Source organism: Erinaceus europaeus, chromosome 10 (assembly GCF_950295315.1).
Source record: "Erinaceus europaeus chromosome 10, mEriEur2.1, whole genome shotgun sequence".
Classification (NCBI taxonomy): Eukaryota; Metazoa; Chordata; class Mammalia; order Eulipotyphla; family Erinaceidae; genus Erinaceus; species Erinaceus europaeus.
This window is the reverse complement of record NC_080171.1, coordinates 69,548,312-69,575,624: the sequence shown is the minus strand read 5'-3', so window position 1 is coordinate 69,575,624 and position 27,313 is coordinate 69,548,312. Positions and strand designations below refer to the sequence as shown.

Here is a 27,313-nt window from a genome sequence, read left to right as displayed (position 1 = left end):
AGGCATCATCTGAATCTATCATTCTCCAAGCAATTCCTACTATACGCCAGCATTATTATAAGTGCTATAAACCAGCTCTGACTTACTGAAAATATACGCTTCTCGAGTGCAACACAGTGGCACCAGGAAATCTCCCTTCCGTCAACTTGGACTTGCTCAAATACCTGTTGAGACCGAACACACATCACCAGGTGTCAGAAACCCTGCATATGCCAGAAGCCACAGATGTGCTCCGAGACTTCCTGTGAGCAGAGGTTAAGGTGACTTCCATTTCTGGCAAAACCTACCCCCTTCACAACACACAGTGATGAAAAACAGTTCAATCTTTACCATTTATTATTTTTATTTGGACAACATATATACATATGTACAAAATACCTACTGTCAGAATCCTCTTTTATAATTTCATTTGATTTACAAAACGGGACAGCAAAATAACTTAGGTCACTAATACTGTACAAAAATAAAACTGATTAATCAGTTGTAAAGATCAGTTATCTTACAGTGTTACAGATCATTCGTTCACCGGTTGGGAAAGAACATCTCAAATCTATCCATAGTGGTGAGTACTGTGCTAAATTTACCTGCTGACTGACAACAATCATTTTCTGTGACTATAACTACCAAATATAATTCTCAAAAGAAGCATGAATGTAGAGATAAGACTAGAAAGCCAGGGCATTGTTCCACAATGGTGAAGAGCCTTCTTCCCTAACCAAGGAGAGGAGTTATATCTTAACTCTAAAACTATTAAATTTTCCAGAATATGACAACTACTTACAGTATTAGGTAAAACAACTTTTCTTTCTTTTTTTTTTTGTTTTTTGTTTTTGTTTTTCAAACACCTGCAATAGTCTTTCAAAAAATTCAGTTTGGTTAAAAAAGTAAACAAAAATTACTATCCTGCATTTGGATTTGTAGAAGTTAAATCCATGGTCTTTTTAATATAAAAAGTAATTGCTTCATAGTTTTAGTGTTCAATGAACTCTAGTAGTTCTATTTGAACCAAACCTTGGTAGAGTACATCTAATTAGAATGCTGGTTCCTGTTTTGTGACACTTTAAAACAGGATTTATCACAAAGAATAAAAAGCCTTGAGTTTATACGGTCACATTACTATGACATATAAGAGAATATCAAATGTGTATTCTTCGACAACTTGAAAAGGCAAGTAGCAACTTTTTTGGGGAAGAAAATTGTGCATTTACTTAATTTTTTTTTTAAAGAAGTTGCTGCATTTACATCCATCTAAATGCTGGACAAAAGCCACATGTAGATTCACTCCTGAAACTATGAAGATTGTCTTTCACTGACTTTGCTTGGCTTTCCTTCCTTTCTTTCTGTGAGGGAAAGATGAGCTTGTATGTGTCAGAGGGTTGCTAGGCAACTTCCTGACTCCTCACTCCCTAAAAGGCATCGTGCAGAGGCTCACAAGCAGAACCATTCCGTGAGTTCAGTATGAAACAGGCAGCCCAACCTATTTCGTATGGAAGAACAGATGTCCTCAGAACTGATTTTGGACACAGAAATGAAAAAATTTGGTTTAAAATAAGCGTTTCAAAAATCTGAAACAGAGGTAGAAAGTGTTCTGTATTTATTTATTTATTTATTTTCCTGACATGCTTTCCCGTGAGAAAACACTTTCTTTCTTTTTTTTTTTTTTTCCTCCCATGGACTGCTCCCAGCCCCTAAGGTTAAAAGTTGCTCTCTTTTTCAAGAGCCACTAGTACAACTACATTGGTTGACAACCACGGCAGAAATTAAAATAAAATTAAAAATACACACATACACACACACCGTGCTAGTGATGGCTACTGTATTGGGAGTCGGGAGTCAGCCGTGATCCACACCTGCTGCAGGAGCTCACAATGGTTCTGACCCGGAAGTGAGCAGGCGTCAATGATCGAATAAGTTCACTGACAGGTAGCACCCCTTGTTTACACAACACATCTCACAGTACGTGTATAAACTAGAGTGTCCCAGAGCTCCCTGGTTTGTTTGTTTATTTATTTATGAACTTGTCAGAAAGTATTATTTCTGAAGAAAAAAAATGTAAACATTTCCCCAGGATCACTGCTGACTTACTTCCCAAGTGGAGGATGCTTCTTCACTATGAAAACTCAGTTCGTTTTGTTTGTTTGTTTGTTTGTTTGTTTTGACCCTATGAAGGCCAAGAACAAGTTTTCAGGTAAATGGCATATAATGGATGTAGTGGTATAGGCCACTAGTAGACACCTGGATACAAAAATAGATAGTGGTGAGGCTTCTGATGTCCAAGGGACAGTGATGTGTTTCCTCTCCTTCCTAGTCCATGAGCTTCCTTTCCCCCAGAGGGAGGATACCGCAGAGTCTCCTCTGTGGTCCTTGTGGTACTTTTCCTCTGGTACTTGCTACTCATTGTGGTATTTTTTTTTTTTTTCACATTTTAAGCTCCTTTTTCCTTTTCCCTGACACTTGCACCTATTTAGTAGGGAGTTTTGTAGGGATGAGGGAAGGACGCTAGTAAACCTTTTCCCCTGAAAGATAGAACTAGTTTCCAGAACTAGTTACTGTGATATTACCCATTCCAATAAAACCCAGAACCCAAGCTCTCTCCTGTTGTGGCATTCTGATACAATAAGATGCTAACTAAAATGGTTGGAAATTTTGGAAAAGTTAATAGTTTAAATTATTTTGTTCTTTCAAGATTTTTTTTTTAATACTACCCTCCTTTCTCCTTTATAGCTACCTGTTGTATATATTCTGCCCTTACATCTTCACCATGATTTCTTAGGGAAACGTATATACTGTAAAAAATAAGCGGATTATAATATAGTTCCAAACAGAATGTCTGCTACTGCCCATAAAGCATGTATTGAACTTATTCGTCCTCTGCATTAGAAAATAAAAGTGCAGCTTATGTTCAAAAAGTACAATTCATACAAAGCAAGGTTTCGAAAGTTCTGTACTTCGTAGAACCTTTCAAAGGTTTATCTTGATTAGTATAAATTCAGACTCTGCTTATCCATTGGCTATAAGTAACATTTTGTTTATGTGTGTGTGTTTTGATTTCAAGTCTTTCAATGACAGATCATGCCGGAATAGATGTGCTCTTGCTTGCATAAAGACAGCTGTGCTATGGTGTTTTGTTTTCTTTTTTCCTTTTTTTTTTTATATCTCAAAAGTTAATTTAACAGTGATTGAAGAGAGTGGTTTTGCTAAAGAAATGGAAGCACACTCGTCATTACATTAAAAAGGTAAGAAAAACAACTCAGCAAGCAGGAAGGGCCTGGAATCGCTGTGGAAGCCCCAGGTCAACTCACCCAGTCAGACATATGTACACCAGTGTTGAATCTTTAAAATTCGACCCCATTCTTGGTCGTGACCCCACCCCCAGTAAAGAAGAGAAAGGGGAAGAGGGGGAAAAAAAAAAAAAGCTTCTGCCTTCCCTCCAACAGTCGAGACATTTCAAAGCTGCCTCTTTAGGGGGATCAAGTGTGGACTTTGATCTTAGGCTACAATGTACTTTTTTTTTCCCCTTGGGAAAACAATGCGAGGAAGGAGGGGGACACAATCAGAAGATTGACCAAAGAATGGTGAGACTTGGCTGCGCTGCCTGCGCGCTGGCTCTGAGCTTGGTGGTTTGCACGTGTATAGCTGTCCATCTATCCAAAGGCAGCACCTCACAAAGGGTTGGCCAGCGCCTTCTTGGACCGCTTGATCATGCTGGGGTGGAACTCGGTGTGGCGCCGAGCGTGCTTGGTGAGGTGGTCGCTGCGCATGAAGCGCTTCTCACACAGTGGGCAGCGGAACTGCTTCTCCCCCGTGTGGGTCCGGTAGTGGCGGGTCAGCTCGTCGGAGCGAGAGAACTTTTTAAGGCAATCAGGCCACGTGCAGGGGAAGGGCCGTTCACCTGCAGAAGGGACAGACAGGGCAAAGTCAGTGCGTTCACTCATTCATTCATTTTTTAAAAAATATTTTATTCATTAATGAAAAAGTAGGAGGAGAGAGAAAGAATCAGACACCACTCTGGCACATGTGCTGCTGGGGATTGAACTCAGGACCTCACGCTTGAGAATCCAATGCTTTATCCACTGCACGACCTCCTGGACCACTCATTCATTCATTTTTAATTTAATTAAATTATTTATTCTGGATAGAGACAAGAGGGAAGTTGACTGGGAAGAGGGGAGACAGAGAAGGAGACACACAGAGAGAGAGACACACACCTGCTAGAGTGCATATACTACCAGGTACAAGGACCCATGTTCAAGACCCCAGTCCCCACCTGCGGGGTAAGCTTCACAAAGCTTCCTCTCCCTCTCTGTATCCTGCTCCCCTCTCAATACCTATCTCTATGCAAAAAGATAAAATGTCTATTTATTTATTTATGAGAGAGGAGGAGAAGGGGGAGGGGGAGAAGGAGGAGGAAAAGCCAGAGCATCACTCAGGCACAGGCAATAGTGCAGGGGATTGAATTCAGGACCTCATGCTTGAGGGTCTAACATGTTTATTAATCCATGGTGCCACTTGCTTGGCCTCTAATTAATCTGGCTGATGGTGGTGTAGGGTTATGAACCTGGGAGCTCCAAACCTCAGATATGAAAGTCTTTTGCAGAACCATTATGCTATCTCTCTGACCCAGGAGACAATTTAAAAAACATGGTTTCACTCATGAACAAAGTTGAAGGGGCCAGGCGGTGGCACACCTGGTTCAAGCCCCTGGTCCCCATCTGCAGGGGGAAAGCTTCACAAGCGGTGAAGCAGGGCTGCAGGTGTCTCTGTCTCTCCACTTCTCTATCTCCTCTACTCCTCTACTCCTCTCAATTTCTCTGTCTCTATCCAACTATACACACACACACACACACACACACACACACACAGACGTGCGCACGTGTGTGTGTGTGTGTGTGTGTGTGTGTGTGTGTGTGTGTGTGTGTGTGTGTGTAAAGTTGAGAAATAAGAACAGAAAGAGTAAACAAAGCAGAACTTGGACTAGGTTTGGTGTATTGCACCAAAGTAAAGGATGGGGGGGGGACTTTCAAGTCCTAATGCAATGATGGTAGAGGAAGACGTAGGCTGGGAGTGAGAGCGTTTTGCAGAAAACAAAAGAAATTTTACACATGTATCAACCAATGACTGTATTTAAACTATTAATCCCAATAAGAACAGATAAAACCCTGATGATTCAAGAAAAAGCCTTTGTCTATTTTCCCTTTTTTTTTTTTTTTTAAGATCTACTTTTTAGTTATGGAGGGTCACAGGGTGGGGGTCGGGGGACACAGAACCATAGCATCACATTGGTACATGTGAAGCCAAGGAGCAAATTCAGGACCTCATGCTTGAGAATCCAATTCCTTATCCACTGCATCACCTCCTAGGCCTCTGCTCCCCCACTCCTCGCCCATCTCTGGGACTCTGCTGCAATTTGATGCCCCTCCCTCCATCTTTTCCAGAGACAAGAGGCAGAGGGGGTATAGGGGAAGAAACAGAGAACACAGAGATTGGGGGTGGGGGGGGAGAGAGGGAACACAGCACCAAAGATTCCGTCAATGCTATGGGGCTGGACTTGAACTTGGCAAAACAACACAATACATCAAGCTGATAACTCTGGCCATGGAGAAACTTTTTTTAAAAAACTGCAACCAGTACTGGGGGAAATATAGGCTCTATAGTGGAGATGTGAGGTTCCTGCTGTCTTAGGTTTCAAAAAGACAATGAATAGTTAATATTATCATCACATTATTTGGTAACTGGGTTAACTTTGAAAAATCCTTTTGTTAGGGTTTGCTGTACAGTACCCAGTATCTTGTATATATAGCTGTGCCACTGGTTGTTTCTGATCTATTTGGTCTAGGCTTTTGAGAGGGCCCGCACATCAGATACACAGCCTATATGTTAAAAAGACTCAGTCTGTGTTTTAAAAACTTCGAGACATACAATTAATTTTCCCCCTCATATTAACTAGTGATTTATATGACTACACTTTACTAGGAGTGTACATAAACACCATTCCCACCACCAAAAGACTGTGTCCCATCCCACCCACTCACCCCCACCCCCCACTGGCCCAGGAAGCTGCATGTCTATCCTCCCCCTCACCACAGGGTTTTTACTTCAGTGCCCTATTTTCAATTTAGTCAGAAGCCAGACCTTCCACCTTCTGCAACCCACAACGACCCTGGGTCCATGCTCCCAGAGGGATAGAGAATGGGAAAGCTATCAGGGGAGGGAATGGGATATGGAGATTGGGTGGTGGGAATTGTGTGGAGTTGTACCCCTCCTACCTTATGGTTTTGTAATTTATCCTTTCTTAAATAAAAAATAAATAAAAAAAAAATGCCACCAGTGTTACTGCTGGATAAATGCCAGCACTATGAATCTACTGTTTCTGGTAACCACTTGCCTTGCCTTTCCTCCCCACCGCCCCCCCCCCAATTTTTTTGATAGGATAGAGTAAAATTGAGAGGGGAGAAAGAGTTACAAAGAGACTTAAGGGGGCCGGGCAGTAGCGCAGCAGGTTAAGTGCACATGGCCTAAGTGAAGGTCCAAGGACCAACATAAGCATCCCGGTTTGAGCCCCCGACTCCCCACCTGCAGGAGGGTCGCTTCACAAGCAGCAAAGCAGGTCTGCAGGTGTCTTTCTTTCTCCCCCCACCCCCGTCTTCCCCTCCTCTCTCCATTTCTCTCTGTCCTATCCAACAACAATGACAACAATAACAATACTAATTACAACAACAATAAAAAACAAGGGCAACAAAAGGGAAAAAAAGGTGGCCTCCAGGAGTAGTGGATTCATAGTGCAGGTAATGAGCCACAGCAATAACCCTGGAGGCAGATAGAGAGACAGATTGATTGATTTAATTCACAGCTCATGAAGCAGGTGGGGCCAGGGGGCTCAAACTCAGGTCTTTGTGCATGGTCATGCACCCAACACAGCCCAGCCCCTGAGACAAAGACTTTAAAGTAGGTGATTAAGGTGAAGTCAGCTCATCAGGATGGGCACACACACACACACACACACACACACACACACACACACACACTCTCTCTCTCTCTCTCTCTCTCTCTCTCTCTGTCTCTAAAATGAGGATAGGCACTAATGCATCTGGCTTTCACAGGACACCCCACAGAGGTGAACCTTCTTCCAGATGAGGAAACCGCCGTGTTGCTTCAATAGTCCTCTACAACCCTCCCCACCCAGATGTCTTCCTCAGATCCACATGGTGGTCTCCATGTCCCACCTATAGCTGATGTGAATCCACCTCCCGGTGGTGTGAGGTCACAGTTTAAATCATCCTGTCTTATTTTTTGATAGGACAGAGAAATTGAGAAGGGAGGGGAGAAGAGAGAGAGAGGGGTTCCACCTATAGCACAGCTAAGCCCTTCCATCCTGACAAACTCAGGCCAGCACCAGGGCACCCACACACAGTGTGGGAAGAGGCCCTGTGACCCCCCCCCCCCCATGGGGCAGCAAACTGACTGTCTAGCATGAGTTCTTTTATTTTTTATTCTTGCCTCCAGGGTTATTGCTGAGGCTCAGTGCCTGCACCACGATTCCACTGCTCCTGGAGACTATTTTTCCCCCTTGTTGTTTTATCATTGCTGTGTTTATTACTATTGTTATTATTGATGTCATTGTTGTTGGATAGAAATGGAGAGAGGAGGGGAAGACAGAGAGTGGGATCACCGACTGTGATGCGACCCCCCTGCAGGTGGGGAGCCGGGGCTCGAACGGGGATACTTATGCCAGTCCTTCAGCTTTGCACCATGTGTGCTTAACCCGCTGCACTACCGCCTGACCCCCCCTAATTTTTTTTTTGAGAGGGATGGGAGATAGAGATGGGGAGAGAGGAAAATATCTGCAGACCTGCCTCATCATTCATAAAGCTTGGCCTCTGCAGGTAAGGAATGGGAGCTTGAGCCCAGGTTCTTGTGCTTAGTAATATCTGAGTTTAACCAGGTGCACCACTGCCCAGCTCCCTGTTTTATTTATTTATGTTAAATATATTATTAATTTATTTAATGAGAGAGAGAAAGGGAGAGAGGGAGAAAAAAAAACCAAACAAACCAGATACACTAGAGCACTGTTCAGCTCTGGCTTATGTTGGTGTTGGGGATTGAACCTGAAACTTTAATAGAGCCTCAGGCATGAGTCTTTTGCAGAACCATTATACTGTCTCCCCTGCCTTTTATTTTTAAAGAAAGAAAGATCAAGGTAGAAACAGCTCTGCTCAGCTCTTGATGGTGGTACTGAGGACCTTGGAGCCCCAGGTAGGAAAGTCTTTTGCAGAACCATCATGCTGCCTCCACAGCCTCAGGATGAGCCTCATCCTGTGAACCCTGCAGGTGTGAGGAGACACTGCTCACTCCTCTCCTGAGCCCAGAGGCACAAAAGGCTAGGAGCTGTCAGGTACGGTGCCTCTGAGTCACCCCCAAGTTATTCTGTTCCCTGAGCCTCTCCTGGCCTGAGCTGGAGGTGAGGGCATACACAGAAGGGCAACAGAACAAAACCTCTGCACCTTCGCAACAGCCTGTGCACAACTGCGGCCTCACGTGCCACTCACTACCCAAGCACGTCTTCTGTGGCTGGCTGTCCCACGGGAAGCCTGGGGTAGCAAAGCCAAGTGGCATCAGTGGCTCTGCTCTGTCTAAATGCCCACAGAACTTGGGACAATAGTGGGATGGCTGCAAGAGCTCATTTGGATAGCTCATTTGCTCGGCCATGTGTGTGACACAGGTTTGAGCCCAGCCCCCAGTGCGCTGGAGGAAGTTTTGGTGATGTCTCTCTGCTTCTCTATCTCTGTCTCTACCTAAAAACAAGCAAACAAACAAATGTCAACAGCAGCAAAAGCTGGGGAACGCTAAGCTCTAGGCACAATGAATGAGAGCTAAGGTGGACAATGTACAAGCTCTCTCAGTCTTAAGGAAAATGAAAGGAAAACGAACTTCAGGTTGACCTCCCCCAGAAACACCATGACATGGGACAGGTGTGACAGTGCACCTGGGAGGGTGCCTGCTTTGCCATGTGTACAACCCAGGTTCAAGCCCACCCCCCACAACACTGAAGCAGTTTGGGTGCTATTGTGTCTCTCCCACTCTTTGTCTCTCTCTTTCTATCTGAAAGAGTCAGCCTGGAACAGTGAAGCCCCAGCAATGACAAAAAAAAAAAAAAAAAAAACCTGAATGACTTAAGAGTTACCCAGGTGTGCACATTACAAAGAGGTCGCCCTCCAGGTGAGTTACCTCGCCAGCCTGAAACCTACATTTCTGCAACTTCTGTTAGTTCAAACAGTTTAATTTTTTCCCCCAACGCAGTTCTGCATACCTTTGAGCAAAAGGTGAAATACAGGTTGTCACAACTCAGTAGAGCTGAGCTTCCTGCCACAACATCACACCTGACTGTTGTCACATTGGCTGCTGGACATTTGGTAAACAAGCAAAGTGTGCATGTGTGCATGCCCAGGTGTGCGTATGTGGGTGGTGAGTTTGTTCTCCCTCAAGTTCATGCACAAGGTCAAAACCTGCACAGAAGTTATCGAACCACTGGGCTATTGCAGAATTAGAACATGGTGAGGTCCCATTTAGCCCAAAGGAAGTATCTATGGGAGAAATGCTCTTATAAAACATAATATATGAAAAATAAAATCTAGGGGGCCGGGTGGTAGTGCAGCGGGTTAAGCGCACATGGCACAAAGCACAAGGACTGGCCTAAGAGTCCCAGTTCGAGCCTCCAGCTCCCCACCTGCAGTGGGGGGGGGGGGGGTGTCGCTTCACAAGTGGTGAAGCAGGTTTGCAGGTCTTTCTCTGTCTTCCCTCCTTCTCACCGTTTCTCTGTCCTGCCCAACAACAACAATAACAATGGCAACAAGAACAAGAACAAGCACAACAAGGGCAACAAAATAGGATAAGTGGCCTCTGGGAGCAGTGGATTTATAGCACAGGCACTTAGTCCCAACGATAACCCTGGAGACAATAATTAATTAATTAATTAATTAATTAAAAAAAATCTAACAAGGGATCAGAATTCACAAGGCACTAACCTATAAAAACCCAACCAATCTATAACAAGACACCTCTGCTCTTCCTGGTGGGAACCCTCTCCCCACTGCTGTCTGCTCTGGTGGTGAGGACAGGGATGGGAAGGAGATGCTCAAGATGCTTTCTCCATGTTTGTGAGAACAGACACTCACCAGAGGGGATTTCCTTGGAGGAGTCAGAATGTGGCTTAGCTGAACTTCTTGGTAGTCGGGTGGTAGCACAGCAGGTTAAACACACAAACTGGTGTAAGGATCCCTGTTCGAGCCCCCAGCTCCCCACCTGCAGGGGAGTGGCTTCACAGGAGGTGAAGCAGGTCTGCCGGTGTCTATCTTTCTCTCACCGTCTCTGTCTTCTCCTCCTCTCTCCATTTCTCTCCTATCCAACAATGATGACATCAATAACAACAACAATTAAAAAACAAGGGCAACAAAAGGGAAAATAAATTTTTAAATATTAAAAAAAACTGATCTCGTCTCATGACTCATTTGAAAAAAAAAAAAAGGCAACAAAAGGGAAAAAAATAAAAAATAAATAAAAAAAAAACTTAAAAAACAAACAAAAAAAGGCCTCAGGATCATTTTTGTTCTCCTAGGAGATTTTGGCTAGTAATTGACAGCAGCAGTTTGCAAACTAGAACCCCTAAGTCAAATCTGACCTGTTACCTGCTTTTGTAAAATCCACTAAGAATAGTATAAGCACACTTTCCAGGGCTCTCCCCACCCAAATAAAGTTTTTTTTTTAAATTAAGAGCATATTGACATTTTGTGACAGAAGACAGTTACATAAAATTCAGTTTTTCAGGGACCATGTGGTGGTTTCAGCCAACATTGCACACATATTACTATGTGTGAGGACCCAGGTTCAAGCCCCAGTTCCTGCAGGGGAGAAGCTTCATGAGAAGTGGAGCAGTGCTGCAGGTCTCTTTCTCTGCCTCTCTCCCTCTACAAAAGTAGAAAGTTAAAGGGGAAAGGGACTGCTTGGAATGGTGGCAGTGTGCAGACACCAGTCCCTGCAGTAACTTTGGTGGCCAGAAAATAAATCAAAACAATTCTTCATGTCCACGCACAAAGATTTATAGACTTCAGCTGCCCTTACTCATTTGTTCACTGTGGCAGCTTTTCCCGTGTGTTGAATAGTGTGGCCCAGGCCATGAGGCCCATGGAGTCTAAAATGTTCACTTTACTGAAAGTCAGGCAACCCCTGACCTCACAGAAAGACTTGGATTTCTTCTACCTTGTATACGTCAGTTTGCCCGTTCAAATGTCTGCAAGTGCCAGACCCAGAATGGCTGAAATGCCAGGCGCATGAAGTCATAGACAGTAGTTCTCTACTTTAAAGACATTCAACCCCAACACTTTATAAAACACTGTGTCAGCCAAGCAGTACATGTACAGGCAGTGTGGATTCTACCTTGGGTCCTGCCACTTCAGGCCAGTGACATCATCTGCCTCTTTACTCCAGTGGAAAGTCTGCCTACAGTGGCCCAATGTAACAGCACTGAGCTGTCAAGCAGAAGGTTCTGAGTTCCATCCCCAGTATCGTGCAGTCAGTATAAGAGTAATGTTCTGGCTCTGTCTCATAAAAGAATTGACTGTTTTTTTTTTTTTTTTTTGTCTTGTTTTGTTTTTGCCTCCAGGGTTAGTGCTGGGGCTCGGTGTCTGTGAATCTACTGCTCACAGTGGCCTCCCCCTCGCAAGAGAGACACCTGCTTCACTGCTTGTGAAGTGTCACCCTTGTGAAGTGGGGGGTGGGGGTGGGCTTGAAACCTTGTGCTTAGTACTATGTGCACTTAAGCAGGTGCACCATCACCAGTCCCCTGAATCAACTGTTTAAAGTCATACATGTTCTACACTTGAGAGTACAGAATGAAAAAAAATCACATGTAGAAAAGGAACAAATCTGAAGGCTGAGTGAGGCAGAGAATAAATGCAAAGGAGGAAGCAAGGGACAGTGATTTTCCTGCAGCCTGTCACCAGGGTAAATCAAGACAGGATCCTTCAGCTCAATTCTAAGGTCCCCAAAAGAAGGGTCACTGTTCTTTACACCAATTGAATCCGTTGTCAAAGCAATGAGCAATTAAAGAATCTATTTATTTAAAATTTTTGTCAGTGTTGTAAATGACGTCCAATTAAAATTACTTATCAAGGCAAAAACTAAGGAGTTGAAGCAAGGCATTTATTCTTTTGCAAGAGGGCATGCCACCAACAGTGGCCATCAGGCAGCAGCGTGTCCCCCTCAGCCTTCTCCCATCTCTTATACCTGATGCAGCACTGTCTCCTCCACCCCTGGGCTGGGCTTCAGAGCTCACAGTCTCCCCGTTGCTTAAATAAGGAAAGGAGGAAGAGAGTCTGAGGGTCTCTGCTGGAAGATTAGCAAGCACTATAAGGAGCTGGCCTAAAGAATACAAAACTACTGGCCACAGGTGGTCATAAATAACAACTTACAAAAAGAATTTTTGTACTAAACAGTTGTTCTACTCATGTTTTTTTTTAAGAGAAGACCTAACCATCTCTCATATCAGGAATTCAAAATTTGACAATAACCAATAAATGCACATAAGTAAATTATGTCTATATTTCTATACATGTACATACTTTAAAATTTTTTATGATTTTATTTACTGGATCTCTACAGTCAGAAACTGAGAAGGAAGGAGTGTGATAGGGAGGAAGAGAGACAGAGAGACACCTGCAACACTGCTTCACCACTTGCAGGTGGGGATCAGGGGCTGGAACTCTGGTCCTTGTGAATTGTAACATGTACACTTAACCAGGTGAGCCATAACTTCGTCCCTACATAATTTTTTTAACCAACAAAAAGCCCTTAAATAAGAAAAAAAAAATTTTGCATTATTTCAATTAAAGAATCTTAAACAGAGATAGATAACATAATGGTTATGCAAAGAGACTCTAATGCCCACGGCTCCAGAGTCCTAGGTTCAATCCCCCACACCACCATAAACCAGACTTGAGCAGGGCTCTCGTAAAAAATAAATAGGGAGTTGGGCGGTAGCGCAGCGGGTTAAGCGCAGGTGGTGCAAAGCACAAGGGCCGGCATAAGAATCTCGGTTCGAGCCCCTGGCCCCCCACCTGCAGGGGAGTTGTTTCACAGACGGTGAAGCAGATCTGCAGGTGTCTATCTTTCTCTCCCCCTCTCTGTCTTCCCCTCCTCTCTCCATTTCTCTCTGTCCTATCCAACAGCGATGACATCAATAACTACAACAATAAAACAACAAAGGCAACAAAAGGGAATAAATATTTAAAAAATAAGTAAACTTTTGGGAGTCAGGTGGTGGTGCAGCGGGTTAAGCACACGTGGCACCAAGTGCAAGGACCAGCATAAGGATCCCAGTTCAAGCCCCCGGCTCCCCACCTGCAGGGGAGTCACTTCACAAGTGGTGAAGCAGGTCTGCAGGTGTCTATCTTTCTCTCCCCCTCTTTCCATTTCTCTCTGTCCTATCCAACAATGACGATATCATCAACAGCAATAACTACAACAACAAAACAAAAGCAACAAAAGGGAATAAATATTTTTTAAAAAATAAGTAAACTTTTTTTTTTTTTTTTTGCCACCAGGGTTACCAATAGAATGGTCTTTTACCCCTTTCTTCTACTGGGACAGAGAAATTAAGAGACTGAGAGAGAAGGAGGATGAGCAGATAGGGACCTGAAGGTTTGAACCTGGGTTCTTGCCCATGGTAATACGTGCGCTCAACTGGCCCTTAAACCTGCCTTTAGCACTAATCAGTTGCCACCCTCCTATGGAAGGGGAGAGGGGTGGCGGACAGACTCGTACTAGTGCTTTATTTCTGGCCTTCATCGGATAACACACCCAAAGGCGATGACACAATAAACTCTGCTGTACTGGAGCAGAGCTGTTAACCTCACAATTTCTCTCTGAGCTCATTATTTATACACCACTCCCCTCCCCTTTCCCACAACAAGCCAAACACCTTTCACTGGCTGACTCCAGAGTATTAAATAAACTGGATCAGAAAAGTCTGAGTGGGAGGGGGAGATAGCATAATGGTTCTGCAAGGACTCAAGCCTGAAGCTCCAAGCTAAATTCAGGTTCAATCCCTTGTACCATCAGCCAAAATTGAGCAGTGCTCTGGGGCATGGAGGCAGGCAGGCAGGCAGGCAGGCAGGCGGGAGGAAGGAAAGAGGGAGGAAGGAAGGAAAGAAAAAAGGAAGGAAGAAGGTGGAGAGGAAAGTAGAGGGAGGGGAGGGGAGGGGTAGCGAGAGGAAGGGGAGGGAAGGCTACTGAGCAGGGCAGCCAAGGTACAAGGCCAAGTTTCGGTCAGGTCTCCTGTAACTGCCTGGGCCCGCTGCTGTGGTGGTTAGCTGAGGATACCCAGTGCAGCTACGCATCCTCTGCAGGCTGAAATGGGTGGTGGTGGTGGTTCCCCCACACAGAGGGAGTGGCTCCTGGCAAACGTGGAGCTTGCTCAGCGGGTGCCCCCTCCCCCTCCACCCAGACTCTCCTAGCCTGTTCTCTGTTACTTGCTGTTGCTTATGCTGTGCTCGCCACACTCCCACACTCCAGAAGGGCCTAAAATGATCTGACCTTAAGCAAGGTAGAAAAATTAAAAGCACTAATACTAAAGCTTCCATTGCTCCCAGCAAAAGCAACCCAATCTATTAGGATAAGTCTAAGGGAATGAGGCTTCTGGTTCAGCACAGAACACTAAAAATGACAAGTAAGAAGAATGGTTTCTTGTTTTTCTTTTTTTTTCTTTTTTTTTATTATTTTTTATTTTTGTTGTATTTATTTATTTAGTCCCTTTTTGTTGCCCTTATTGTTTTGTTGTTGTAGTTATTATTTTTGTTGTTACTGATGTCGTTGTTGTTGGATAGGACAGAGAGAAATGGAGAGAGGAGGGGAAGACAGAGAGGGGGAGAGAAAGACAGACACCTGCAGACCTGCTTCACCGCCTGTGAAGCGACTCCCCTGCAGGTGGGGTGCCGGGGGCTCGAACCGGGATACTTATGCCGGTCCTTGCACCTTGCGCCACGTGCCTTTTTGTTTTTTTTAAATCAGTACAGTTCAGTTCCAGCTACTAGTGGTGTAGGGGATTGAACCTGAGGCTTTGAAGCCTCAGGCACAAGAATCTCTTTGCATAACCATTATACTATCTACCTGCCCCCATGGCTTCCTAGCAATATACAAATCACTACTTTTTTTTTTTGCCTCCAGGGTTACTGCTGGGACTCCGTGCTTGCATTAAGAATCCACTGCTCCTGGTGGCCACTTTTCATTTTTATTGGATAGGACAAAGAAAAAGTGAGAGGGGGAGGGAAGAGAGACAGCAGACCTGCTTCACCACTTGTGAAGCAACCCCTCTGCAGGTGGGAATTGGGGGTGGAGCTTGAATTGGAATCCTTGCGCAGGTTCTTGTGCTTCATATTATGTGCACTTTACCCAGTGTGCCACTGTGCAGCCCCTCAAATCACTTCTTTTCAATGAAAAGAACAGTGATTGTTGATTTCAAAAAGTAGCTGGGGGTTGTGGAGATAGTACAATGGTTCTGAAAAAGACTTTCATGCCTAAGGCTCTGAGGTCCAATGTTCAACCCCCAGCATCACCATAACCAGAGCTGTGCAGTGCTCTTGTCTCTCAATAAAAAATTAAGGGGAAAAAAAAAAGCTGGACAGCTTACACATACCATGCTGGGTACAGGAAACTACTTCCCTGCCTTGACTATTCCAACTATCAATGGACTTAGAAATAAAGAAGTTGGGGCTAGGCAGTGGCACACCTGGCTGAGTACATGTGTTACCATGCCCAAGGACCAGGGTTCAAGCCTCCAGTCCACACATACAGGGGAGAAACTTGACGAGCTGTGAAGCATAGCTTCTCTCACCCCCATCCTCATTTTTCTCTGTCCTATCCAATAAACAAAACAAAAAAAGCTTTTCAAGAAGTCTGAAATGCAGCTAAGGGGAGCTGGGTGTTGGCACCACATGGATGAGTGCACACATTACAATGCGCAGACCTGGGTTTGAGCCCCTGGTCTCCGCCTGCAGGGGGAAAACTTTGCAAGTGGTGAAGCAGGGCTGCTGGTGTTTGTCTTTCTCCCTCTCTATCTCCTCCTGTCTGTCTCTATCCAATAAATAAATTTAAAAAAACAAACAAACAAAAAAAAAACAACAGCTAAGTGGGTGGGTAAGACAGCATAATGGTTATGTAAAGAGACTCTCATGCCTGAGGCTCCAAGATCCCAAGTTTAATGCCCTGCACCACCATAAACCAGAGTTGAGTAGTGCTCTGGTTTTAAAAAAAAGGGGGGGGGGGGGGTTCAGGGAGATGTGAAGCCAGCAGTGCAACAGATTCGTCTGCCTGAGGTCACAGAGGCCCCAGGTATCATTCCTGGCACCAGCAGAAGCCAGAGCTGGGGGGTCGGGCGGTGGCGCAGTGGGTTAAGCGCACATGGCGCAAAGCGCAGGGACTGGCGTAAGGATCCCGGTTAGAGCCCCCAGCTCCCCACCTGCAGGGGAGTCGCTTCACAGGCGGTGAAGCAGGTCTGCAGGTGTCTATCTTTCTCTCCCCCTCTCTCTCTGTCTTCCCCATCTCTCTCCATTTCTCTCTGTCCTATCCAACAACAAAGCAACATCAACAATGGCAATAATAACCGCAACAGGCTGCAACAACTAGGGCAACAAAAGGGGGGAAAAATGGCCTCCAGGAGCGGTGGATTCATGGTGCAGGCACCGAGCCCAGCAATAACCCTGGAGGAGAAAAAATAAATAAATAAATAAATAAATGAAGTGAGAGCTGAATGAAACTGTGGTCTCTCTCGATCCCACCCCTCAGTTTTAAAAATAATAATCTTCTTAAAGCAATTAAGGTCCCAAAGATCAACAACTACTGGCGCTCTCCCTGCCATCACAGATAAGCCTGCCCACGCCCACACCATGTACACATCTTGCCTTGATAAATGCAAAGTACACTTGACAAAATTCCACCTCCAACCTGAATAAAGAGCTTTTAGGAAAACAGAGGACTATTCCCTAGCAGAATAAAATTATATGCCTGGAACATTTCCCCAGCAAGGGCCATAGTAAAATAAAGCTCGTCTGCCCACTAGTGCCTACCGAGCCCACAGCATGGAGACCTTCCCGTATGCCTCCCCCCCATCCCAGATATTAACACTACTTAGAAGTCACTATTAAGCACCGCCCAGTCATGAAAGAAGAGGTAAATGGTGAGGAGGAGGAGGAGGAGGAGGAGAAGTAAAAATTATCTGCAGCTGACAGACCTTTCTCTTTGGAAAAGCTGGGTTAAAAATAACTGAAAAAATAATGTAAGTTAAAAATGCATCTACAGGTGTAAAGACATCAAAGAGTCATTGTTTTCCTGTATCAGGATACAACTAATAATAAAAGACCAGGCCCACATGAAGAACAGCATTAAATGAATGTAAGGGGCTGGTGAAATAGCTCACAGGGATGGTGTGCTGCTTTGCCATGTGGGCAGCTGAGGTTCGAGCCTGGCCACCACTGCATTGAAGGAAGTTCTGATGTTGTGGGGTCTCTCTCTCTCTCTCTCCTTCTCTCTCTCCTTCCCTCAAGAAGTCAGCCCAAGTAATGACACCTTAGAGATAACCAGAGGGGGGAAAAAAGGAGGTCTGGCAGGTGGCTCACTAGCAGAGCACTTGCCTTATATGCCTGAGCCCCCAGGTTCAATCCCTGACACCACATAAAATGATGGAGTGGTCTCCTCTAAAAAATAAATAAGTAAACAAATTTAACATTTCCCATAATCTCAGGTGATAAGATTCAATAGTGGGAGGGGGCAGATAGCATAATGGTTTTGCAAAGACACTCTCTCATGCCTGAGGCTCCTAAGTCCCAGGTTCAATGTCCCAACCACCATAACCCAGAGCTGAGCAGTGGTCTGGTCAAACAAACATAAAAAAGGGGGCCTGGGAACCAGCATAGAAATGACTTTCATGCCTGAGGCCCCAAAGATCCCAGGTTCAATCTCCAGCACTGCTGTAAACCAAAGCTGAGTAGTGCTGTGGTCTTTCTGTACCTCTCTAAAATAAATATATTAAAAAAAAAATTAAGACTCAATGGTATGAATGTAGCACTTCTCTACAAGTTCATCTATGAAATCAACACATACCATAGTGGTACTTTTTTCTTGAATTTGACAAAATTACTCTGAGTTTCAGCTGGAAGAATAAACATGCTCTACTTGCCAAGAAAATTTGCAGAAGAACAATAATAAGTGAACACTTGCAATGCCACTTATTAAAATGTACAATTAACACTGCAATAATTAAGATAGTGAGATACTAGCAGCACAGGAAAAGACAAATCCATGGAGCCAAATCAAACCTAAAAATAAACCCAAGACTTACAGAGATGGAGCATTTCAAATAAGAGAAGAAAAGGGATATTTAATTCAACAAATGATATTGACATCTAATAAAGCTAAATAAATCTGGGTCCCTCCCTTATGTCATTCACTTAAATTCCAAAAGGGCTACACATGTAAGTGTAAAAGAACAAAACCTTAAAGATAAAATAAAATACAGGTAAATATTTTTAGGATCTGGATGTAAAGAGACATTCTAAAAGAGAAAAAAAAAAAACAAAGAACTATTTGAAGGACAGTTTTGAAATAAATAAAAAAAATTAAGTTCTGCATAATAAAAGCATATATACAAATAAAAAAGTCAAAGTGGAAATTTCAGCATGTGATGAAAAGTTAAAATCTGTAACATAGCGGTAGCACTGCGGGTTAAGCGCAGGTGGTGCCAAGCACAAGGACCGGCATAAGGATCCCGGTTCAAGACCCCGGCTCCCCACGTGCAGGGGAGTCGCTTCACAAGCAGTGAAGCAGGTCTGCAGGTATCTATCTTTCTCTCCCCCTCTGTCTTCCCCTCCTCTTTCCATTTCTCTCTGTTCTATCCAACAATGACAACATCAACAACTACAATAACTACAACAATAAAAAAACAAAAGCAGCAAAAGGGAATAAATATTAAAAAACAGTCTTTTATTTAAAAAAATCTGTAATATAAAAAGGACACTTGCAAATCAAAATGAACAGCCCAAGCTGATAATGTGAGTAAGGATATAAGTAATCAGCTTATAAAATATACTAATTGCTAATAAATAGTAAAACATATTAAATTCACAAGAAATCAAGACATGCCAATTAAAACACCAACATAATGTATGTGACTGGTGAAAATGTGAAGAAAAAAAAAAAACCATGTTCAAATATGTCTCATTAAGTGAAGGCATGAGGAAATAAGTCCTCAAATATATGGGTGGAACTTAAAATGATCCAGGGTCATCTGGAAAATTTTCTTCTAGGAATCATTTTGATGTGGGAGTGAGGGCAGGGGGAGAGAGAGAGAAAGAATGTGTGAATGTAAGAGACAACACACCAAAGCTTCCTTTAGTGTGCTGTGGGCCAGGCTCAAACCTGGGTCACACACATGGCAAAGCATTGCACTAAGTGAGAAATTTCACCAGTCTCATGTCTTTTTCTTCCCTCCCTCCCATCCTTCCTACCTTCCTCTCTTTTATCTAATAGATACAGAAGTTGAGAAGGGGACAGTCAAATTGGAGAGACACCTGCATCCCTCATGAAGCTTCCTCCTGCAGGTGAGGGACTGGAGGTTTGAATCCAATTTCCTGATCATTGTAATACGCACTCAATAGGCTGTACCACACCCAGCGTCCACCTTTTTTTTTCTTTCTATATGAGATGCAACTTAATGATTAAACCCAGGGCCTCATGTATGCAAAGGACATAATGGGCTGAGCCACCTCCCCTGCCCCAAAAAGGTTACTTCATGTTAAAATAAGTCCCCTGCTGAAAACAACAAAATGATGCATCTGAATTTATATTTTCTTTTTTAAATTATTTTTGTTTTTATTTTTTCCTTATTTGGGGATTAACAGTTTACAGTCAACAGTAAAATACAGTAGTTTGTACATGTATAACATTTCTCAGTTTTCCACATAACAACTCACCCCCCTCTAGGTCCTCCTCTGCATCATGTTCCAGGTCCTGAACCCTCCCCAGGAGGAGGAGGAGAACTTTTAAAAAGACTATATGGAATGAGTGCTATTATCTATCGAGAAATTACTGAAGCATGCCACTGTCCAAGATCAAAGAACCATTCTATTTCCTTCCCCGTAATAAATTATTAGAAAGTGAGAAATTCTTTTCCCCTTTCACTTTGCCAATTGGACTTGTCTTTATTGGTCATTCAAGTGAGGCAAAGGAAATACCCTTTTAAAACTCAGGCAAACTGGGTGTTTGTCTTGTATCCTGTCAGAGGAAACAAAACCAAAAAAAAAAAAAAAGAAAGAAAGTGAGAAATTCTTGGTACATACTACATCTGTTCTCTCACTTCCCCTCCACCTCATCCTCTCCATTTCCCAGATGAGAATGGCCTGGGAAGGACAGAAAGCTCCCTCTGGATGTGGGGTTGGTTACACTGATGGTAATGGCTGGCCTGGTCCACCACCATTGGGTGTTGTGGCCCAGCGGTGTGCTGGGTGCAAAGCCCACAGACCAACCTACCCCAAGGTAAGAGCTGATGGGGCAGTTTGACAAGAACCTATCAAACTGCAGCCCCCAGCACCACAAATGTCCACTACCATTATCCTCAGGAAGGCAGTACTGATTTGCAGGCACAGAATATGAGCAGATGCTGAGTTTATTTTCCTTTCCACTGCAACTCCGGTGCAGAACCAGCCCTGTACCTGCATGAGGAAGTATGCAGGTCATCCCTGGGAAGAGGGAATGCTACTTGCCTGAAGCTTGAGTTGGGTAGTGGTACACCTGGCTGAGTATACGTGATACTATGCACAAGGATGCAAGGCTCAAGCCCCAAGTCCTCACCTGCAGAAAGGACACTTCATGAGCAGTGGAGCAGTACTGCAGGTGTCTCTCCTTCTGTCTCCTCCTCCCCCATTCTCTCTGCCCTATCAAATAAAAGAAAGAGAGGAGGGGAAGGAAAGGAAGGAAGGAAGGAAGGAAGGAAGGGAGGGAGGGAGGGAGGGAGGGAGGGAGGAAGAAAGGAAGGAAGCAATTGGAGACCTTGTGTGTTCTGAAAGAATAAAGAAGCTTGACAGGCTCTGAAAGAATAACCCTAACCTCTCCCCATCCCTCTGTGTGATCTAGTTTCCTCTCAGGCTTTATTGGTTCACGATGGAGTTGTGGATGTGAGATTTGATTTCCTGGGCCCCATGTTAATTGTGGCAGGTGACCAGTTGAGTATTTTCAATTTGGAACCAGGAAGTGGGTTTATGTCTAATAGCTGTCACACCGACTTCCTTGCTGGAGCCCACTGGTGCCCAGAGAACAAACAAGCCTCTCTGAGTCCCACTCGCTCACCCCAGCCTCAAATGACCTATGAGAAAGCCCATGTGCTGAAAGCAAGGCAGACAACAGACTCCCAACTCTTTAGAATCTCAACCCAGTAAGGGCTATGCTTTGATGTCCATTCTATGACCATTATCTCAGCAATCCTGAAATGTCAGACAACACAGTCTGCTCGGGGGCAGAGGAGATGGTTCCTAGCTCTATGTTCCTCTAGCCATTCTAAAAATATAATCAGTCACTGTGATTTAGCCAGTGTACTATTTGGTTCTGGCTTATGGGGTGTGGGGGACTGAACCTAAGACTTTGGAGTCTTCCAGCCATCTTTATCTATGTTGCCACCCCATTATTTGTAGGGTGGAGAAATAATAAATAAATAGCCTACTAGGCATGAAACAGTGAGCAGCATTATGTTAAACTGCAAGACTAGTCTAAGAGCACAGTCCTTGAGTTTTTGCATTTGGGATAATTTTATGAGCTCTGCCTTGAAAGCTGCAGTTGGCACAAAGGGCTTACCCATGGACACTCTTAGATCAGGGTAGGTTTTCAAAGCCCTCCTCTCCACCAATTCTGTACATGAAACACAAGATTAGATGGGAGAGAAGCAGCCAGGAAGTGGACCACTGGGTAGAGAGATCAACATGCAGGCCCTCAGGCCCTGAGCTTGCATTGCATGCACCATAGTGATGCTCTGAGGCTCTTTCATTAATGGCTCTTAGACAAATGAATAGAAAGAGGAAAGAGAACCTAACTAAATGCAGAGAATCTTTGTTCTGACATTTTTTCTAATGATTTACCTCTGAAGGCCTCTCTTTCTATATGCATCACTTTAAGGTGGGCAGAGACAGTTTAGACTAAGTTGCTATAAGCTTTGTTTCAAAATAGCTTTTAAGGGGGCTGGATGGTGGCACACCCGATTAAGTGCACATATTATCAAGCACAAGGACACTGCTTCAAGTCCCCACTCCCCACGTGCAGGGAGTCTTCTTCATGAGCAGTAAACCAGGTCTGCAGTCCTCTCCCTCTCTACCAGAGAACTGCTCAGCTCTGGCTTACGGTGGTACAGTGAATTGAACCTGGGACTTTGGAGCCTCAGGCATTAATAGTTTCTTTGCATAACGATTATAATAGCTACTCTCACGCTACCCCAGTTGTCTTTCTCTCCCTCTATCTCCCCGTCCTTTCTCAATTTCTCGGTCCTAATAAAAATTAGAAAGGAAAAACAAAACCACTGGGAGCAGCGGATTCATAGTGTTGGCACTAAAAGCCAACAATAACCCTGGTGACAATAAAATAACAATAATAATAATTTTTTTTTAAAAAGCTTTTTAAAATGTAAAGGAGACTTCAAAGTCCTTTGACAGTTTTGATTTGCCAATGATCAAGACCTGAACTGCACAGAAAGACTGGAGGACCCTGTTTAGAGAAGGAAATTGGTGCTCCTCGTTCTTCACTGTCCTTTTATAAGTAGGCTGGTGGTGGTGGGGGAGGAGTGGCATACATTACCATGCACAAGGACCCAGGTTCAAACCCCTGTTCCCCACCTGCAGGGGGGTGTTTCACAAGTGGCTACAATGTCTCTATCTATCTCCGTACCTTTCAATTTCTCTATCAAAAAAAAAAAAAAAAAAAAAGGAAGAATTAAAAGAAAAAGGGAACAGAAATGGCCACTAGGAGTGGTGGATTCATTATGTAGGCATGAGGCCCCAGAAACAACCCTGATGGCAATAAAAAGCAGGGGAGGGGATGGGATACGGAGATCTGGTGGTGGGAATTGTGTGGAGTTGTACCCCTCTTATCCTACGGTTTTGTTAATGTCTCCTTTTTTAAAAAAATAAATTTAAAAAAAAAGAAGAAGAGGACGAAGGGGAGGGAGGGGGAGAGAGAGAGCAGCAGCAGCAGGCGACTCAGGAAGTCTCTGAGAAGCAGCCACTATTGCCTGGCCCCTGGCTTGCCCTGTTTGTCTAAGCCCCTAGGAGAAGCCCCCTCATCTGCTACACACTGGAGGAGTTTGGGAGTCACTGGAGCAAGGGCTCAGGATCTGCCCTCCAGCCTCCCATCCTTCCAAGATCACAGTATGGGGTGGGGGCGGGAGGGGAGTGTGTTCCGGAGCCCAACACCATGCAGTTGAGAAAAGCTGCAGGAAGAATGAGTCACAGAGTGAAAGGATCTGCCACCTTCTGTTGCCCTGCAAAGCCCTTAGGCCAAGGATGCCAGTGCAGGAGGAGCAGCCCAGGGCAGGCAGCCCTGGCCTTCTGTGGTGTCCAAAATAGGAGACAAACCTCAAGCCTGCAAAATACCAGGCTGCCAGAAAAGTCAAGATGCATTTTTGCATAGAAAAATGTCATGACTGGGAGTCAGGCGGTAGCACAGTGGGTTAAGCGCAGGTGGCGCAAAGCACAAGGACGGGCGTAAGAATCTTGGTTTGAGCCCCTGGCTCCCCACCTGCAGGGGAGTCGCTTCACAAGCGGTGAAGCAGGTCTGCAGGTGTCTGTCTTTCTCTCCCTCTCTGTCTTCCCCAACTCTCTTCATTTCTGTCCTATCCAACGACGACGAAATCAACAATAATTACAACAATAAAACAACAAGGGCAACAAAAGGGAATAAATAAGTAAATATTAAAACAAAAAAAAATATCATGACTTTCCCGACAACCCAATACTAGATAGTCACTCTAAGAAAGAAAGGTAAAGGGAGAGAGAGAACTTGGGCCTCAATTAAGTACCTGAAAGAGAAAGCAAGTGAATCCAGCAGAGACAGAGACAGACTCTGAACCACCAAGATCAAGCAGATCCACAGAGAGAACAGAACTCAGATTGGGTTACAGACATTAACTGGGAGAATTCCTAGCCAGTGTCACAGCTGCTTTTCCAAGGGCCACTGAGACCTCTGTTATCTTCCTTTGTGAGCTCAGTGGACTCCACACTGGTACACTCAGGCCACTTATGAGAATTACCATGGCAGAAAGAAAAGAAAAGAAGAGGAGAGGGGAGGGGAGGGGAGGGGAGAGAAGAATCATCCCCTGGCTCCCCACCTGCAGAGGAGTCACTTCACAAGTGGTGAAGCAGGTCTGCAGGTGTCTGTCTTTCTCTCCCCCTCTGTTTTCCCCTCCTCTCTCCATTTCTCTGTCCTATCCAACAACGATGACATCAATCAATAACAACAATAACTACAACAATGAAACAAGGGCAACAAAAGGGAATATTAAAAAAAAAAAAAAGAAATCAAGAAAAGAATCATCACAGCTTCCCACTGTCACAGTTTGGGGGCGCCCCCGCCTCAGAGCTGCAGCCTCTGGCTCAGAAGAGATGGAACAGAAGAGGGAACAGCAGGGAACCAGCACCTGCAAGACTAGGCAACAAGTACTGCTGCTCCAGCAGCTGCTTTTGGTGTCTCCTCCGTAGCTCCTGATCCAAACACTGCTGGCTGGCCTGAGTGAGGCTGCGACGGGCAGAGACCCAGCCCTTCCATGCCCCCCATCCCACGTGGGCCTCTGCCAAACCACTCTTCAAGCTCAGAAGAGCTCACCTGGGCAGTGCGCTGCTCTGCCATGTATGCAACCCAGCTCCCAGGCCAGCCTCCACCGCACTGGAGGAAGCTTCTTGATGTGATCACTTTCACTCTCTCTATGCCTCCATCCTAAAATATATTATATGGCCTGGCATTTGCCACCAAGACTAGGAAGTATGGCAGGTCTGGCTGTCACTTTTTTTTTTCCAGTTTATTTTTTTAAAGATGTATTTATTTGAGGACCAGAAAAACAGCCTAATGATTATACAAAAAGTATTTCATGCCTGAGGCCCTGAGGTCACGGGTTCAATCCCCAGCATCATCAGCCAGAGCTGGGCAGGGCTCTGGTGTCTCGCCTTCTCCTTATCTATCTCATCAATAAAAATAATAATAATAAACATACTTTTATTTTTAAGACGTATTAATTTGTTAGAGAGATAGAACCTAAACATCACTCCAATGCCAGGGACTGAACTCGGGACCTCACACTTGAGAGTGAATTAAGTCTCCTTCCACTGCCGATCACCTGGGCCTAAGCCATCACCAAACAGTTCCCTGCCTGACTCCCCTCTCGTTAAAGCAGCCTCTGCTTGCTTCACACTGGGCAACCCCACTCCTGGGGGCGATGCTCACCTGACAAGTGTCCTGTTGTGACTGGCCATGGGTGTGGTTCCTGAGCCAAGAGAAAGCCAGCTATTTCCGCTGCAGTTCTGCTCATTTCCATTACAACTGCAATGGCACAGCTCAACTGTAGAACTGTGGCAGTACTGGGACTTCAGTCTTTGGAAGTTATTTTTAAAAATTGATTTTTTTTTTTTTGCTTTGATTATGGTGTATTTTGTTGAATAGATTTCTGGTTCCCAGGGGGAATCTCAATGTGAAAAGCTCATCTTTGTGGTCTGAAAGGTGGCACCTTGGACAAAGTACTGGGCTCTCAAGTACAAGGTCCCCAGTTCAATTCCTGGCAGCACATGTAACCAGAGTGATGCTCTGGTTCTCCTCTCACCTCCTATCTTTGTCATTAATAAATAGACAAAATATTTGTTTTTAAAAAAAGTTCAGTGGTCTGGGAGATGGTGCAGTGGCTAAAGCACTGGACTCTCAAGCATGAGGTCCCAGAGCTCAATCCCCAGAAGCACATAGACCACAGTGATGTCTGGCACTTTCTTTCTCTATCTTTCTCATTAATAAGTAAAATATTAAAAAGAAAGAAAAGTTCTTTGCAAAGATGAGACCCTTAATGTGGGAGAGACAGTATAGTGATTATAAGACTTTCATGGGGGCTGGGAGGTGGCACACCCAGTTAAGTATATATGGAGCGCACGTAACTAGCTCAAGGATCACTACCTACCTGCAAGGGAGACGCTTTAAGAGTGGCAAAGCAGGTCTGCAGGTATCTATCTTTCTATCTCCCCCATTGCTCTCAATTTCTCTCTGTCCTATCCAATAAAATGGAAACAATGGCTGCCAGGAGCAGTAGATTCACAGTGTTGGCACCAAATTCCAGTGATAAGCCTGGAGGCAAAAACAAAAACCCTTTCATGCCTGAATCTCCAAAGTCCCAGGTTCAGGCCCCCAGCACCACCAGTGCTCTAGGGGGTGGGGTGGGGGGGCTTATCTCTCTGAGCACACAGAGCAGAACAGTGAAGACTCAAGTAAATACAGTTCTCTGGGCATTAAAATGGACAGAGGGTTGGAATGACAACCAAGTGAACCTGCTGCAGATCATATTGCTGCTGCTAGACCTGTCCCAGGTGAGGCTGATGGTGCTGACTTCTAGAACATTCACTGACAAGGGCCTAAGGATATTTGCCTGTACACACACACAAACACATACGACCTTCTCTTCTACGAAGACCAATCTAGCACCTATTGTAAAATTGTGACCTATCTATGGAACCCAAGACATCAAGGCTCTCTCTCTCTCTCTCTCTTCAAAGGGAGCAGTAAACAGAGCAGAGCAAAGAAACCTGTCATACCAATTGAGCTGTCTCTCAACTTTCAAGTCCTTCTTTGGAACATCTTTTCTGTCTCTCTAAAGGGGCAGACAGTAAACAGCCTTTGGTGTTACCTGTTTGGCTTCTATTCTCTTTCACTAATGAACACTACATTTAAATTTCCTTTTTTGGAAACCTTCCCTTTCCCCACCCTGAGTCTGTGTAATTGGGGGTTGGGGGTGATTCTAGGCTCCCAGGCCCACAGCCTGGCTGTGACTAACCCCATTCAGCCACTGTGGCTGAGTTAAGGGGTGTACACTTCTTATTCATTTGTGAAGTTGTAGCTAGGGACTTTGGCTGGATTCAGGGAAGGGGGGTTATGTTTCCATGGGGCTGGTGAAATTGGCAGGATGGGGAAGGAGGGGTTCAATTCCCTGTACCACCATAAACCAGAGTTAATCAGTGCTCTGGTTAAAAAAAAAATAGGGGGAGGG

General features: G+C 44.5%; 1 protein-coding gene and 1 non-coding gene across 2 annotated transcripts in view; one reads left to right on the top strand and one right to left on the bottom strand.

Moving 5' to 3' along the window:
• Positions 1–325: 325 nt before the first annotated feature.
• KLF9 (KLF transcription factor 9) overlaps positions 326–27,313 on the bottom strand; it is a 41,847-nt gene continuing 14,859 nt past the window's right edge. Inside the window, exon 2 of the mRNA XM_060199694.1 lies at positions 326–3,892. Within this exon, the coding sequence (XP_060055677.1) occupies positions 3,663–3,892 (230 nt within the window). The 3' untranslated portion in view covers positions 326–3,662. The remainder of the gene's footprint in view (positions 3,893–27,313) is intronic.
• On the top strand, positions 20,210–20,334 carry LOC132541128 (small nucleolar RNA SNORA27). Its single transcript, XR_009552302.1, has one exon. It is a non-coding gene; the product is annotated as a small nucleolar RNA SNORA27 (small nucleolar RNA).